This window comes from Passer montanus, unplaced genomic scaffold (genome assembly GCF_014805655.1).
Source record: "Passer montanus isolate IOZ18808 unplaced genomic scaffold, ASM1480565v1 scaffold62, whole genome shotgun sequence".
Lineage (NCBI taxonomy): Eukaryota > Metazoa > Chordata > Aves > Passeriformes > Passeridae > Passer > Passer montanus.
The window spans coordinates 1-14,378 of NW_024371260.1; the positions used below are offsets into that span (position 1 = coordinate 1).

Below are 14,378 nucleotides of genomic sequence, written 5' to 3' on the forward strand. Positions count from 1 at the left end.
TGTAAGGGATTCTAGAAGGCTTCTCAGCATATTGTGGGCATTTAAGAGTATTCTAAGGAGGTTTTAAAGGCTATTTCAGGGGTTTTGGGAATACATTCAGGGTGAGAATCAGAAGGGATACTCGATGAAGATGCAGAGTATTAAGACTGCAGTGGAATGCAATTAAAAAGGGCCAGAGGTGACAGAGTGCATTGGGAAAAACAGTGATGTTCTAAAGACTGTGATTTCCAGGATCAATGGAGTCATTGTGGCTAGCACCAGATGCTGACAGCTGTGTAGGAGAGGAATCCTGCACAGTAGAAATGAACACCCCAAAAGAACCAACATATAACCTGACACCACGAACCTGGGCGGGTGAGTTTTGTTTCTCAGAGAAAAGGGCTGGTGATCGTGTCCAGGGGCCCGGGGCCCGGCGTGGCCGGTGGCCTGCTGAAATTCCAAACTGATCAGGATGCCTCCCAGATGCAAGGTGCCCCCACAGGGAAGTGAGGCTGCTTTGACATTGCCAAGTGCCTCCTGCAAGCTGACATCAGGAACCTGGCCTGGTGAGTTTTGTTTCTCAGGGGAAAGGCCAGCGTTCATGTCCAGGGCCCGGTGGCCCAGAGTGGCCGGCTGCCTGCTGAAATTCCAAATGGATTAGGATGCCTCCCAGATGCAAGATGTCACCACAGGCAACGGTGGCTGGTTTGACAGTGCTAAGTGCCTCCTGCAAGCTGACATCAGGAACCTGGCCTGGTGAGTTTTGTTTCTCAGGGGAAAGGGCATCGTTCGTGTCCAGGGCCCGGTGGCCCGGAGTGGCCGGCTGCCTGCTGAAATTCCAAACTGATCAGGGAAAACTGACATCAGGAACCTGGCCTGGTGAGTTTTGTTTCTCAGGGGAAAGGGCATCGTTCGTGTCCAGGGCCCGGTGGCCCGGAGTGGCCGGCTGCCTGCTGAAATTCCAAACTGATCAGGATGCCTCCCAGATGCAAGGTGCCCCCAGAGGCAAGTGTGGCTGCTTTGACAGTGCCAAGTGCCTCCTGAAAACTGACATCAGGAACCTGGGCTGGTGAATTTTGTTTCCCAGAGAAAAGGCCATCGTTCGTGTCCAGGGCCCGGTGGCCCGGAGTGGCAAGCTGCCTGCCTAAATTTCCAAAGGGATCGGGATGCCTGCCACACGCAAGGTGCCACCTCATGCTGGCCTTTCCCCAGAGAAACAAAACTCACCAGGCCAGGTTCCTGATGTCAGTTTGCAGGAGGCACTTGGCACTGTCCAACCAGCCACAGTTGCCTGTGATGGTACCTTGCGTCTGGGAGGCCTCCTGAGACTTTCCGTATTTCAGCAGGCAACCGGCCACTCTTGTGCCCCGTGCCACGTCTACAGTGGCATGTTTGTGTAGGCGGGGGGACATTTGCCCAGCTTGGCCAGTCTTCTGTTTAGCAATAGAGCAGGTACAGCCCTGTGCCTTTCTTAGATTTTCCTGCAGTATCTTGAAGCTGGTTGTGCAGAAGTATTTCACTGCAGAGTCTTCATTTTAATCGTGAATTGCTGTCTTTATGTTATGCTCATTTTCATAATTGCAAGTGCTACAGGTGCTGTAATCCGCTCAAAGGAATGCTAACAAAACTGAACATGTTATTATAACGTGACAGTCTTTAATTTCTATTATTGACTGTACATTTGTTAAATTGTTTACTATTGAGCAGGCCTTGGTCCGGCCTAAGGCTTCCTACTGCAGAGTAATGCCCAGAAATTAGTTCAGTTCTCTGTGTGGAGAGTAAAAAGCCAAACTTTCTTGTATTCCAGATCTCTTTGGAAAACACGGTTTCATAATTAACTAAATTGTTGCTTTTAAACTTATCAGCATTGTTTCTGAGAGGAAGATTGAACCATGGTAGGGCTGTATTTGTGAGGGGAAAAGAATCCCCTTGCTGCTGAGTACAGTGTTCTGGGTCATATTTGGGTTTTTAATGCCTGAACTGCTAAATTCATTACTTTATAAAAGTCTAAGACTAGACAAGACCTAAGACTAAGTTTTGAGAGAAACATTGTACAGTATAGTAGCATAATTGTCTGTCTTATCTTTTAGATTAGAATATCCATATATTCAAATTATCTTAATTTACATTCAGAACAAATGCACTTCCTCCTCCATGCCCAAATTCCTCAGCAATGCTGTCTCTCTTTGTTACAGAACTTTTCCAAGGGATGCAATACTAATGAAAATTCTATTTTAAATCAAATATTCATTTGCAAGTAATTTTACCATTCCAGAACAATTTAGGAATTACATTAATAATCATTAACTTAATTTAATCCATTTGAGCACAATAATTCAGTATTTAGATCTCAAACTGTGAAACAGCTTTTACTGCCATTGTTGTTTTGCAGTTTGTGGAGCGAGTTCTTGGAGGAAGGGAAGATAAGCCTGGAGAGCTTCCCTGATAAGTGGTACAGGATAAGAAGAGTTTGAAGGTGGCTCAGCTGTGCATGACAGTGGTGTTCTAACAGCTGCTTACCATATAGCTGATCAAAAAATCCCCTCATCTTTGAGGAATAAATTGGAAATTTTGAGAAAACACTACGAAGGTGGCCAGGGAAAAAGAAATTTAACTCATGAAGGTTACAAAAATTATCTCATCTCCTTTGATAATGGTATTGGTTACAGTGCAGCAGGAAATCTCAATCAGTACTAATCTTACACATACCTGTTTACCAGGAAGATTGACTGCAGATGATGGGGTGAGCAAGAAATGTCCCAGCAGCTGTTAGAAGTCCTTCAGCTGTACAAAGCTGTCATCTGCCCAAGCATGCTTTATTCATTGAAATTGTGGATGCAATAGTCTGCTCAAAGGACCATTTAGGTCCACCTGTAGCAAACTGCAGTATGAAAAGGAATGGGTTCTTAATAGTTAGATATAGCCTTCTGTGAATGCACGGAGTGTGTCGCTCATTTAACCGCGTCACTTCTTACTCAAGGGTGACATTAAATAGTGCTGTGGATTCTTGTTTGACTGCAGTTTCTGAGTGAACACAGCTCCAATGAAAGCCTGCAGAGGACATCCCCCCACCCACCCCTCAGGTGTGCAGCACCAGCTCCTTGTTGTATGCGGGGGCACTTACCAGCCCTATTGTCCCTGTGCCACCAAAAGATTACTGCTGCACAGCCTGTGCCTGACAAGTTCCAGCTTTCAGCTGTAAAAATGATGTTTTTCTGAAGAACAAGCTTCCACAATCAGAGTTTCAGTCCAAATACAACAGACAACAGATTCTTGGAGCTAATTAGCACTGTTAGAAAAAAATTTTTTTCTATTATATTGACCCCCTTACAATATATATAAATTTCCTCTTATATCTTGGATTCTTTAGCATTTCACTTTCTGAAGTATTACAACTGAAAATGAAATATCTCTTTTAAAAAATGAGGACTCAAAACACTTCAGTGTATTTTCAGTGATAGTTTATTTGCTCACTTATAAACATTCTAGTATGCAACACAGTTAAAATGCTACTGAAACTTGAAATTCTAGAATTTTCAGATTTTGTTTGAAGGTAACGGAAGGCTAAAATTATTAGCAAGGACTACTCAGTGCTGCCAACCAGTCTTTTAAACCTAAACCTGACCAATTTAAACAGAATTAAAACCATGCTAATTACAAAAACTTACCATGAGGTTCCTTGCAGGGGGTCACAGTTAGTCTTTGGAGGTCCAAGAATACCATTTTAAAGTGTTACTCAGCAGAAGTAGCTGGTAATAGTGCAAGTGCTAAAATGCAAAATTCACAGATGGGACAGTTTGGAGATTATTCTGATTAAGGTGCAGAAAAAAATGTAAGCAACTTTTTCAGTGGAATATGAACAAATGTGTGGGATTTTTTTCTCAGCCTGGGTGTTTAGAAACCCTCTTTAAACCAAGCACATTAAGGCACAACTGATTTTTTCATTCTGCAGGTGGAAAACTCAGTCATGCAGTTTTGTTTGCTGTTTAGATGCTCTGCTATTCACAAGCCTCAGTGGGATAGAGTCATGAAGATTCGCTTGAAAATTACATAGGTTAAAAACTGTGTAAATATCCATATTCAGACTATTCACAGCTACAGCGCAGTATTATGGTGTATAGAAAAATACAGATCCAAGCTTCAGTGGGTTGCAACCCCAAGTACACAACACAATTCCTCAAGCTCATACCACAAGTGGAAATAACCTTCTGCTAGTTTCTGCTCTAATGCCGTACACTTTGTTAAGAAGCTGCCTCCTATCCAATGTGGCACCTCTGCACCTGTCATAACTCAGTTCAAACTTTAGCAGTCTGTGTATATTTACAGTGCTTTATTCATCTGGAAAGTTTTTCCTGTGACTAGTTTTTAACAGGAGTTAACAGCATTCTTCTGGGCTGGAAGTGCGGCAGAAGCCTGTTTCCCTTGAGTGGGCTCATCTAGAAACACGTTAAAAACATCCATCCCCAAAGTAGATGTGGACAGAAATTCATCATGACAGCAACTCTCTTTCCCCCAACACATTTCTGATAAGGAACTTCCATTGCTAAAAGAACAAGTAATGTTCCTTGGCACAGATGAAATCTGGAGGGAGCTGCTTACCAGTCTAGGTGCAGGCACCCCAAGGTGTGGGACCTGGATTTTAGATCTATGTCACTGCACAGTGCAAGGGTACAGTGGCTTAGAGGAGAGTATCAGGTATCGATACGTGCTGAGCGGTGGCTCCTTTAGAACCTGCTTATCTGAAACAAACCGAGTGACTGCAAAAAGCTTTACAGAAGTTCATCGCAAAAGGGTAAAATTAATTAACTGCTATGAATTCTTTGCATTCAGGGCTGCAAAACAAAGACACATATTACTTAAATCAGTTTTATTTAAGAATTTCCTACAGTGACAAATCTTATAAAAAGCATCCAAACACGAAACTGCAGCAAACAGCATTCTTTTGGATATCTTACAGACAGTGGAACTTCCACCCTGGAGAGGCACACTGAGCTCTAGTGATCTCTGCTAAAAGAGCTACTGCAAAGCACGCAAGCTCAATGTTCTCACCACAACCCCCATCATCTTCAAGTCACATTACCACACTTACAGATCATTAACAGAAAAAAACACACACCATACAGCATTCACAGCAGTTGACATAAGGGAAAAGAAATACAAATATTCCATTTCACGTAACACATTCAACTAATTGATTAACTAGGTAGAGAACCCACTTAAAGTCTTCCACATGTGGACGTCCTTTGAATGCAATAAACACTCGTACGTTATCTGCTACCATTGCTCTCCGCACACTCTCTCACCAAAGCCACAGGATTGAGAGACATCTCGCCAAGTCAAATAAAATCCCATTAATGCACCACCAGGTCTCTGCATGCGCTCGCTCCTTTATCTCGCACATACCAGCCCTCTCATGCCTCGGCACCACCACCAATCCCACACATGGTTTCAAAAGTTCAAACAGCCTTCTGGTTCCATCTCACAGCCTTGCGTTCACAGCGTTGATACGACTCCATGAAATAAAGAGTAGCGGATAAAAATGGAACACCCACCGTCTAAGACGCAGCATGTGCGGTGTGATGAAGTATTCTTGGATGAGAAAGCATGTAGACAGAAGTATTCCTAAGGCAGAATATTTACAGCACTGCTTTCAATGAAGTGCTTCTTCCATACACATTTGAAATGAGATGAACTGCGGAGATTAAATGAAGCCTTCATATCGTACTTTAGCATGGAGGGGAGACAGTGTTAAAAAAAACAAACAAACACAAACAAAAATGACACTGTGTTGTCTAACAGGGCACTTGGAGAGTCTTATGGTGGGATCAAATTAAAAACAAGAGGGAGAGAATGCTGTTTCTGACCAATGGTTCCATTTTGAACATGCAAAGAATTCAGGTAGCCAGGAAACAAGAGGTAAAGTATTACAGGAGAAACCTTTCCTATCGACTGTAGTGTTAGTTCACCTATTGGGCAAACAGCAGTCCACTTCCAAACATTCAGAATTCCAACTAGATATATAACAAAACTTAGAAAATTCCTTTTACCTTTCTTTTCTTTTTTTTTTTTTTTTTTTTTTTAGAAAAGAAAAATGTCAAAAATACTGCTGAATATACTGCACACTGAACAAATTCATTTGGAAAACTTTAGTATATATGTAATTTACAGTATACTTACCATGAGTTAGAAAAATCTGATTTCCCACCATAGAGTCAGTATCAGAGCCCACTGCGTCTACATTCCCCAGCCTGACGACTTGGAATCCATGCTTGAACCAAAGCCTCCGTTAAACCCACTGCTGGAGCCTGCATTCGAGGCTGAGCCCCAGCCTATTGCTGCCCCTGAGTTGGACCCTCCATATGAGTTGTTGCCTGAACTAAAACCCTGGTTCTGCTCCCGCTGCATGTTGCCCTGAGGCTGGTTGTTTCCCGAAGGCCCTGACTGGTTCTGCTGGCTGGCCAGCATACCCATCATCCCCCAGCTGCTCTGCAGGGCCGCCTGCGCTGCTGCCATCATGGCAGGGTTGATGCTAAATGCCCCAAAGTTCATACCCCCGCCCATGTTGCTGCCCTGGTTGTTGCCCAGTCCTCCCCCACCTCCTCTGCTGTTACCAAACCCCCCCTGATTCCCAAAGCCACCCGGGTTACCACCAAATCTTCCACCTCTCTCTAACTGTCTACTGCTATTGTGCTTAGGTTCAGCATTAGATATATGTACGCTGATTCCTTTAATGATCAAGTCCTCTCCACAAAGAGACTGGGCAACCTATAAGAAATAAGGGATTGATTAAATGTATGTTAGATGTCCTGTTTTTCAAAAATCTTAGCAGTACAAAACACAAAACATCCCTACAATTCTGAGTAGATATTTATCCTGCAAAGAAGGCACATGCATGTACTTAATTTGAAGTGATTTAGCTTTGCATTCATCACTACCCTAACTGCAGTACAAAGTCCTGTCTGCACAGCTGCATCTAGAAGTGTACTCTCAGTCCACTCAATAAATCAGACAGTGGACAAGTAAGCATTTCATATGTAGTTCCAGAAATTATACTTTATCATGCTACTAAATTGTAGTGCATGAAATTAAAATATTTTAAGACTTACCTGATCATCTGCAAATGTAACAAAAGCAAAAGCTCGGAAGGGTTTAGGAATGAAGACATCTACCACTTCCCCATACTGGGCAAAGAACTGTCGGAGTTCATCTGCCGTCATGTCCTCGGTGCAGCGCCCAACAAACACCTTCCTGCTGCGCAAAGGTTCATCGGGACTTTGCTGGAGAGAATTGAAGGGAAAAACTATCACAACTGTAGTCCTTGAGAACTGAATTACAGGATGGTACATGATACTCTTAATCTAGCCTGTTCTGAGGCTGCTGATTAAAGAAAGTATGAGATTATAAATTTAAGACTTAAATAAATTTCAAAGATTCTATTCCAAGAACAAGGCTGCACCTTGGTAAAGGTGGGGGGGAGGGGGGGGGGAAGAACCACCAGAAAATGAGCATGGGAGCAACACACAGGGATGGTGACAAGGCCATTGCAGAAGAACACTTTTTTAAAATAATTACATATAGAGACAAGAATAGAAGCTATAGGTTCAGTTTGGAACTCAAAGACTTGTTCTGCTCTTCCCCAAATTAGTGATTCCATCTGCTTTATTCTGCATTTATTCATGCAACAGGCAAGTTAGGCAGGTAATGCTGGACATCAAACACAGATTTCTATCTGTACTTCACTCCCTCACATAATGAGCTATTTTCCCAACATTTCAAATTACTTCCAGCTCGCCCACCTGCTCCCTGTTTTCCTTCCTTGCTCTCACTTGTTCTGCTCATTCACAGCAAAGCCACATCCAAGAGCAGACAGTTAATTTGTGCGGCTGCTCTCCCCTAACACAGCTGATGAAGAGGTGCACTTGGAGTGTTAGGTACAAATAAAAGCACTAGTAAATCCCAAAGTACCTTAGAGTTGGGAAGTTTACAGTCACACCATCTTCCATCAATCATGTGACGCTGAGACATTACTTTCACTTGGGTTTCGTAATCCGTGAATCGAACAAACCCAAAACCTTTCGAGTGGCCTGTTTTAATATCCTTCTTAACCTAGGTGGAAAAAAACCAAAACCCAGAAGTAACCACTAGTATGAAGCACGTTGTTACTGAATGAATTTGGTAAAAATCCATTTGAGAGTTCACCTGTCTTCCAACCATTCTTATCACAGAAACCTCTAATTCCTTAACATCTTCTCCCAAAATTAACAGGCTCATGGCAAAAAAAAGACATCCTTAGGAAGAGACACGGCTGATCTTGCCCAAGTTTATAAAGCTCCTTTGTTTCTACTGCTTTCTCAGGAACCTGCTATCTACCCAATGTCCCTTCTTACTTGAGCTGCAAATGGATTTTACCTGCACCATCAGAACTTCTCCAAAGGTACTGAAATATTCCTTTAAATCTTGCTCAGTGGTTTTCCAGGGAAGACCCAAGACTATTAAATCTGAAGTCTTCTGCACTGCTCGTTTCACTTTCACAGCTGATGACGCATCAGTTTCATCCATTTTTCTCTTATTATCTGAATATAAAAAAGTACATTAGACATCCTCAGCACTGGAAATTGATCCACTGACTATGAACTACATGGTGTTAAATTATAACCCATGATGAAGAAGAGTACAGACTGCAAGAGACACAAACCAGCTGTCGAGAGCTAAATGCAACACATATCTGACTGCCCTGAACCAAAGCAAATCCACAATCGAGTCCCCCTCCAAAATGCAAACTGACCCAGTTAGTTCTGCATTAGTTTACTTAAGAATTATCCAGCAGCATTCTGAGTCCTATAAGGTGGGGAAAAACATGAACTTTTAACAAGACTACTTCACTAGCAATTTATTTCCTTCCCCTCTGTTTCTGGGGGTGGAGCAAGGTGGTCAGGTTTTTCCTTTCCTGAGCACTTCTAAATGGTACCAATGCCTTTAGGAAAAGTGTCTGTGAGTACAGAGATTACAGTACACTACAAAGGGAACTACAGTACACTTTGAAGGCCTATACAAGGCTAGCCTTCAAGGATAACGCAAGACTTTGTCTTTAAAGTACTTTTTTAGATAGAATGTTAAAAAAATTAAAAACTCAATGGGGATAAACCTACTCGGAAGAACAGACACCTGAATAAATCATTGATCTCTGTGAATTGGAGATTTAAAGAGTAACACGTTGCCATGTTAGATCAGCAATCACTGGGACCTTAAAGAAAGCAGCCCTGAACAGAGAACCGAAGCCACGAGGACAAACCTTTGGGATAATTCACGACGTAGACAAGGTTTCCCCAGCCGGCCTCGGGGGCGTGCAGGATGCCCTCAACCAGCCGGACTCCTCGCATGCACTGCGACACTGGGTTTCTGTAGCGCAGCCCGCACGCCCCGGGGAACTGCGCCGTCACCGTGGACAACAGCACCGTGCCGTCGTCCTCCGACGGGATTTCGATGGGCTCATCGTTCTCGTCCTCCGTCACTCGGATATACTCCGACATCTTCGCGGGAAGTTACTGAAGTACAAAAAGGAAAGAGCAGGCGTAAGCGATCACCCTATGCCCCCTTACGTGGCTTTCATCTTCTTCGGCCTGAGGCACGAATCTCTCTTTTATTACACAACAGGGGGCACCGAAATGCGCTATTCATTAACACTATAGCCTCCGGGCCTGCCGTAAATCTCGGCTCGTCCTGGAGCTACGGAGGTACCAAGAGCGACTTGGCCCCTGAGCACGGCGGAAATTCCCAGGGGCGCCATGGGCTACCCCCGCGGAGCCGGGAGCACAGTCCCCGCCGGCCTCGCCGCCTGCCAGGCCCGCCCGAGCCCGCGACCTCCGGATGCGGCCCCACCCGCCCCAGCACCGCGGGCAGCCGAGCCGAGCCGAGCCGAGCCGAGCCCCACCCGGTCCCGCTCACCGGCCAGAGAAGGGAGCGACGTCCCAAGAATCCCGCAACACCGCCGCTACCGCACTCTATCCACCACCACACAAAATGGCGGCCGCGGCCCCTCAGAGGCCGGGCCGGGCCGCGGGCCGAACCATTCCAGGCGGCCGAGGGGGGGGGCGAACTGCGGCAGGGCGCTCGGAACGCGGGGAAACGTGGAGCCCCGGCCGTGCCCTTGCGGGCGCCGCCCGCTCACAGCCGGAGCTCGGCCGGCGTTCTCGGAACCGACAGTGGCGACGGCAGCTCTCAGAGCCGCGCCCCCCCAAGCGTGGGGCCGGTGGTGCGGCCCTGCCTGCGCGAGCGCGGGAGCTGCCGGGAGCCGCCGCCGTCCGGGACCTGTCCGTGAGGGCGGTAACGGCAGAACTGGGGAATAGCACTGGCGTTCGGGCGGGCCCCGAGTACCTCGCCCGGAGCAGCCGCTAGCAAAGACAGTCTTGCGAAAGCTCTGCGACGCCTCTGTACCGTTTCCGCTACCAGAAGGAACGAGGCCACCTCATAAAAATAAAAATTAAAAAAAAGCACCCAAAAAAAACAAAACAAAAAAAAAAAACCAAAAAAACAAAAGTCAAAAAAAACCCAACCACACAAACCCCCCCCCCCCCACAAACAAACAAAAAAACAACAACAAACAAACCAAAACTCAAACTTGTCCGCTTGGAGAAGAATGAGGGGAAACCTCATCGTAGCCTACAACTTCCTCGGGAGGGCAGCGGAGGGGTAGCCCCGATCTCTGCGACCAGTGACGGGACGCGAGGGAACGGCTGGAGGTGTGTCAGGGGAGGTTTAGGCAAATATATCAGGAAAAGATGCTTTCCCCAGAGGATGGTCGGGCACTAAATGGGCTCCCAGGGCAGTGGCCACGGTGCCAAGGCTAGCAGAGCTCAAGCCTCTCAGGGACATGGTAGGATTGCTGGGGTGTGCTGTGCAGGAGTTGGACTGTTTGATACTATCGGTCCCTTCCCACTCAGAAGATAATGTAATTTCTAGGAAAAAAAAACAAAACACAACTACAAAAACCAACCAAACAAAACAAGCAAAAAAACCTCAAGCAAACAGGAAACAATCAAAAACCCCTCCAGTATCTTAAGGGTAAAAACAAACCAATCACATTTCCCACAGACTCTTATAAGAAGGCCTAAGTAGTGGAGCAGTGTTTCCAGGGAAGATGAGGGGTCTCCACCGCTGGGGAGATCTTTCCTGTGAATCATCTGAAGTGTACCCAGGGCTCTTCCAGTTGCACAGGAGGAGTCAAATCCACATGCACTTGAAGATCCCTTCTTCACAGAACTGGACAGAAGAGGATGGAAATATTAGAGATGCAATAATCTGTTATCAGCATCACCCTGGAATTGCTGGTGTTGAATGTTACCTGTAAGTTGGAAAAGGACACAAAGCTTGGTGCCAACAGAGGCACGTGAGCAATACTGGCTGAGTATTGCTCTTGAACAGCATCATACTGCACTGGGTAGGAAGAATTGATCAAACATGCCTCTGCAGATCTTATGCAGGTATTCCCTGAGGACCTTGGGAAGAGCTAGATTAACCAGGCTGACTAATGCAGAGTTTCATTGTTGCTCACTTCTATATCTCATACTTGTCTAGTCTGACACTGTCCCCAGCAATTGATTCATTGTTCAGAATCCATGTCTTCATTAATTCCTCAAGATAAAATAAACAAAAAAAAACAAAACCAAAAAACAAACCCCCCCCCCCCCCAAAAAAAAAAAATTAAAAAAAGCTGTGCAAAGAATCCCATAAAAATAAAGGGCTATTAGTAAGGACAGATGACTTTACTGCCATAAAAGGTTAATCCAGTATCTCACATTAATGGCTTCTGCTGACAGTATTTAAGACTCCCACTTTAGATTTCTTCAAGTGCAAAAATTGGCTCCCAGCACCACTGAAGCTCAGCTCATCCATGCCAGTGTGACTTGAGACTCAGTCTTACCATTTAATTACCGTTTTTCAGCAGAGTTCTGAGAGAACCAGGCTAATAAGACACAGGCTAGCAAGAGAAGAAGAAATGTGTACATTTTCTAGTGATCCACAATATACATCTCAAAGCCAGTTCTGGTGTTGCCAAGTCAGCATGGAGACATCCAGTGTCATTGCAACATGCTGTGAGGATGGAATGGTAATTGTAGTGTGTCAGCATTATGTGCTGCACCATTTCCACTCAGAGATTAGCAATAGCGCTGTTGAAGAGGTTGTTGTGGTGCTGAGCCAGAGCAGCCTCCATCTCACACAGCATATGGTGGTAATATCACTAATGAGCAAAGTAATCTTGGATTAGATTTTGTGCAGGTAGAAGGTTGACAAGAACAGAGAGCTCTGTGCTGACTGTAAAACTCGGAGGGAAAGAAGGACAATTAGCCATGAGAGACTTCTGCCCCAAAAACTTCCTCAGTTTTGGCAACAAACAAATCAGCAGCATTTCCTTTCTGTTATTTTGCATTATGATTAGGTTTAAGTTAAGCAATTAACAGTAGCATTGCTCTTGAAGTAAGTACACCAGTGAGCATACCACTAGTTAATTCACCAATTCCCTGGCAATTCCAAGGGCCCATGGGTGCAGACAAATACAATATGTGGTACTAGCCATCATGTATATTGACTTTAGTGTGCCCAGAGGCACAAAACAAAATGCAATACAATAACTATTTGCTGCTCTAGGTTAAGTGTGCTCAGGGGTACAAGCAAACTCAGTATAATGATCAACTGTTCACCCTCCCAAAAGCACTTGGGATGAAAAACAACATCAATGGGCACCTAAATATAAGCTCCTGATTAAAAAAAAAACCATGCAACTGTGGGTAGTGAAAAACATGAAGTGTCTGGGCCTATTCCTAATTACAGAGCAGTAAAATACAGGAGAATTTAATTAATAATGGTGTGTTGGTCTAATCAGATTGATAAAGAGGAGGAACAGTTTCTCCATAAATATTTACCATAATTAGAGCTTTCCATTCACAAGCAAGTTATCAACATAAAAAGTTTACTCATGCCCAGCAGTCTAAAACTACTAAAGAAAAGTTTCCCTGAAACAAAATAAGTAGCTTTCACCCACATAAAGTACCTGGAAAGATCGCTTAGTCCATGGTACTCACACTCCTCCTAATCCCTCAGTAAAACAAAACTTAAGACTTCATTATAGTGCCTGAAATATTTAAGGCAATTTTACCATGATCCTATGAAATTATGATTCAAATTATCTCATTTCTAATCCACCTGAGATAGTTTAGTCCTATTTTATAAAGAGGAATAGTTTCTGCATTCCTTTTGGCTCATACCCTTATTTACTTAACTCTTCCAGTGTGATTAGAAGAGGTGATGTGTTTTTTAATCTCTCAGCAAACACATTGAAAATCAGATTTTTTATAGGTTTGGCTCTTTTAAAGTTCCAGAAGAGCTCAGTGGCTCAGTCTGGTCCTTTCACCCCTAGTAGCTATTGGGTGAGGCCTGTTGGAGTCCATGTCACTGGAACTCCAGGGCTCACCAGCCAGGTGTGGTGGTGTCCTGGCTGCTACTGAGCAAGCCCAGCCCCAGCAAACAGAACAACTGGCCTGGCTGAGAGCTCTGGTAGGAACTAAGAATCTTCTGTAGTTACCGGAAACCTAAATGGTGACAAAAAGGCCCCTCTGAGCTCTAAAGTCACTGCTGGCATTGGACTGCTGGCTCCTACCTTTGCAAGCTGCGAAGAGTTAGAACAGTGGAGATTATCTGCCATCTCCACCCTCTTGTTCGAGTGGTACCTGTGGGAACTGTCAAACATTTGCATCTTGAACAGGGAATGCAAAAATGACTTTGCTCTGTTTTGTTTGGCAGAGTTAGATCAAACCATCTTCAAGTCATCTCCCTTGCCTTTCTAGAGCATCCAATAGCAGAGCCTGGGAAGAATTTCTCCCTGTGATTCACAGAGGTATCTAGTCAGTTCCCAGAGCTCAGTTCCTGATGCTGATATGCCAGGCATCTACCAAAGGAATTTGATTCCTTGTACAGTGTAGTGGAACTGGGATTCAGAGTCTCTTTTTGGCTAGATTCTATAGTAACTTCTAGCATGGAAGAGCATGAACTTCCATCAGCATAAGTTTGTATAAACCAAAGGATAAAACCCACAGATTGGGAACTGGTCCATAAAATTGCATGCGTTGCTGTGTGACAGGTTCTAAATACCAAACACAACCATTGGAATTTACAGAGGGGGTTGGAAATAGACTCCTTCAAAAGTCATAGGTGGCTTGGGTAAGGTGTAGCAAGTACTCTGTAATACCTGGAATAGTGTGAAGGACAGCTTTGGCAGGCTTTGCTCACAAGCTGTTTTATCTAGTTTTCCTTCCATGTTTTTTATCTTTTTCTGCTTTTCTCTCAAGGACAGGGTTTTTTTTTTTTTGCTGGTTTTGAATGATGCACATTGAAGCAAGAGCTGA

General features: G+C 44.4%; 1 protein-coding gene across 2 annotated transcripts; it reads right to left on the bottom strand.

Moving 5' to 3' along the window:
* Positions 1 to 3,423: 3,423 nt before the first annotated feature.
* On the bottom strand, positions 3,424 to 10,062 carry LOC120511030 (TAR DNA binding protein). Of its 2 annotated transcripts, XR_005629659.1 has the most exons (7): positions 9,925 to 10,062; positions 9,272 to 9,524; positions 8,389 to 8,552; positions 7,945 to 8,085; positions 7,086 to 7,256; positions 6,157 to 6,744; positions 3,424 to 5,671 (listed from the first exon to the last, which is right to left on the bottom strand). XR_005629659.1 is itself a non-coding variant. In XM_039727603.1 (6 exons), exons 2-6 carry the CDS (start codon positions 9,507 to 9,509, stop codon positions 6,214 to 6,216), a joined length of 1,245 nt encoding a protein of 414 aa, XP_039583537.1. In that variant the 5' UTR covers positions 9,510 to 9,524; positions 9,925 to 10,062; the 3' UTR covers positions 4,832 to 6,213. The 2 variants fall into 2 exon arrangements, 1 of the variants encoding a protein (XP_039583537.1); XM_039727603.1 differs by having other exon boundaries at positions 4,832 to 6,744.
* Positions 10,063 to 14,378: the final 4,316 nt, after the last annotated feature.